At 35.4% G+C, this 2,839-nt stretch overlaps 1 protein-coding gene across 1 annotated transcript; it reads right to left on the reverse strand.

The window, feature by feature from the left end:
* Window positions 1-480: 480 nt before the first annotated feature.
* On the reverse strand, window positions 481-1,955 carry LOC108731909 (putative nuclease HARBI1; the record flags this gene model as incomplete). Its single annotated transcript, XM_018462465.1, has 4 exons — window positions 481-1,044; window positions 1,081-1,236; window positions 1,341-1,578; window positions 1,682-1,955. Coding segments are annotated over 4 exons (1,232 nt in total), but the record flags the coding sequence as incomplete, so codon positions are not given.
* Window positions 1,956-2,839: the final 884 nt, after the last annotated feature.

The raw sequence follows: 2,839 nt of genomic DNA on the forward strand, positions 1-2,839 counted from the left end.
CCGCCGCTGACAATTTCTTTGCTATCAATTCCAGTAACGAACGAAGAAGATCATTTCGGGATGATGATTTCCTCGCAACTTCGTCAATTTCCAAGATGTCGCAGGAGACAACTAATGTTAAAAATACATAAAATGTTATATAAAGAACTAAATAAGGCTGAGCAATAAGTAGAATATGAAGAAAATGTATTATGTTATTTTTTTTTGTAATAAATTTTATAATAAAATATTTTATAATATTAAGAAATAATATAAAAAGTTTTTTAGAGATTTTACAAATGTTTTCTTAAATATTCGGAGAATGTTTTTTGACATATAAAATAATCGTTTTTATAACAAAAAGTTATTAGTAGTAATTAGGACGAAGTTATTGGTAATATTAATACGAAGTTATCAACAATAATGTTAGTGTAAAGATTATGTTTAAAGATAATGTTTAAAGATTAATTTTATATTACTTAATAATAACTTATAACTTAATTATTGGTCCCACTGCCATGGTACGGCACCTTCATTATTGAAATATTGGCAGAAAAGTTCTCTAATTCTGATGGCTTCTCGAGTACTATTATGTGTGCCACAATTGGATATGTCTGTAAAAGCACATTCATTTTCTATTATTGTTCTCCATGAACCTAGAATGTGCACACCATCTGCTGTTTCTTTATCCAATAGGTCGGATGTTACATAAAAGTTGTTCTTGGAGTCTTTACGAAGCCAATTATGCAAGCAAATTGTACTTTTAATCATGCTCATGGCTGTGTCTACGCTGGTAATAATTGGTTTTCTGTAGATCCTCCATTGACTTGCCAGAATTCCGAAGACGTTTTCGATGATCCTTCTGGCACGACTTAATCGATAATTATAAACATGTTGATCTGCATTCAATGTCTTTTTGCATCCTCGTGGGTATGGCCGAAGCAAGTATGGCTTAAGTGGAAACGCCTCATCTCCAACAAGGCAATATGGTAGCAATGGTCCTCCAGCAGAAATACATTCTTCTTTGGGAACTTTTATTGTGCTTGCTTCAAATTTTTGTCCTCTCTATTTAAAGGTGCTCTCTTTAAAGGTCCTCTATTTAAAGGTGCTCTCTTTAAATACATCTCCATCGCTGCGCCGACCATACGCACCAATATCCACGAAGAGAAAATTGTAATGCGCATCACAAATGGCTAGTAAAACAATACTGTGGCTGTTCTTATAATTATAAAAATTTGATCCTGCATTGTTTGGACACTGAAATGAAAGACAGTGTTTAATTAAAATAAGGCCACAATGATCAGTTGCAATGATCGAATAGATCATTGCAGCAGTGCATTGAAGATAAATATATAATATACCTGAATTGTAACGTGTTTCCCATCAATTGCCCCAATACAGTGTGGAAAATCCCACAAATCATTAAAGTCCTGAGCGATGCGTTTCCATTCCTGTTCATTAATAGTAGGCGGAAGAATTAGTGGATACAGTTGATCCCAGATAATTTTACACGTTGAACTGATGATTTCACTTACAGTAGTTAAACCTACTAAATATTGAAAACTCATAGAGGTCATCGAATCTCCTGATGCAAGATATCTAAAATGTAAACACAAAATATCATTGTTTCATATTATCTTCGAAACGTTAGCTAATTATATATTTTTCATAATTACATATACAAGATTTATAAACATATTACCTCAAAGTTAAAGTTAGACGTTCTGCTGGACTTATAGGCTCGCGTACAACATACAGTCCCTGCAAATGCGGCCCTACAATTTCTAATAAAGCCTCAAGTTGCATAGCTGACATGCGAAAATAGTTTTGAAATCGCAAATCTTCCAGTCTCAAAGTTGGGAGTAACGCATGATAAAAACCATGTTCTTTTCGTTTTTGGATTAGAAGACTAACCCATAAACGTTTCTTTTGGCTCTTCTTTTTCTGCCTCTTTTTCATTAAATGAATGGCTAATACTGCAAGCATTTGCTTACGTTGGACATAGTACGCATATTGAACATTTATAATATTTGCACACTCTACTAGACATTCTCGATATTTGACGATTGAAGCCATTAGTAATTATTGATGACACTTTATTTATTAACGTTACTTTATTTTTAATGCAACGCGTCAATGTGTGGTAATCGCAGTATCTTAAGCAAATGTAGTTAAACGTTGTAATAATGCTAGATACTATTAGAAAACGCTGTCAAGAGTGCTAAACGCGATGACGCGTTTGAAGTTGGATAAATTCAACTGTAAACGCGTCAAACGCAACAGTGCTACAAGTTACTACAATCTAGTTATTTCCCCGATGACGCGTGACGCGCGCGTCAAATGACGCGCCCATGAGTTCTTACCTTAATGCATTTTTATTCTCTGCTAAAAAAGCGAATAGCGATCAAAAAGTGCTTTTATTCTCTTTTTTCCAGAAAGCGTTGCTAGCGATGTCAAAGAACGCTATACGCTGCAGCGGCATCTTCAATACGCATCAGCTCGTCGATTGCAAACTCTCAGTTTTTAACACGTATGAAGGATGTAAAAAATATACGAATAAAATATTTTTCATTCGCATCACCGTGTACTTTCTTTACTTCCCATCCTATGCCTCGACGCGCTATCGCACTCCGTTTAGATAAACAGCAGCCGGCGCCTCTCGTGTCTAGAGTTCCCTAGTTCTATAGTTTTGTCAACGCTTAAGATCAAAAGTGTTTTATACACAATTGTCGCCTGTAAATAATATCCCAGGTAGCTTCGCCGCAACAAAGGATTACTCTCGGCGTTAGTCTTTGTCCAGTCTTGTCCACGCGCAAGAGACTGTGGGTGCATTCCGTTTCTCGCATGATACGCATAGATT

This window comes from Mycetomoellerius zeteki, unplaced genomic scaffold, assembly GCF_001594055.1.
Source record: "Mycetomoellerius zeteki isolate Tzet28-1 unplaced genomic scaffold, Tzet1.0 scaffold1448, whole genome shotgun sequence".
Classification (NCBI taxonomy): Eukaryota; Metazoa; Arthropoda; class Insecta; order Hymenoptera; family Formicidae; genus Mycetomoellerius; species Mycetomoellerius zeteki.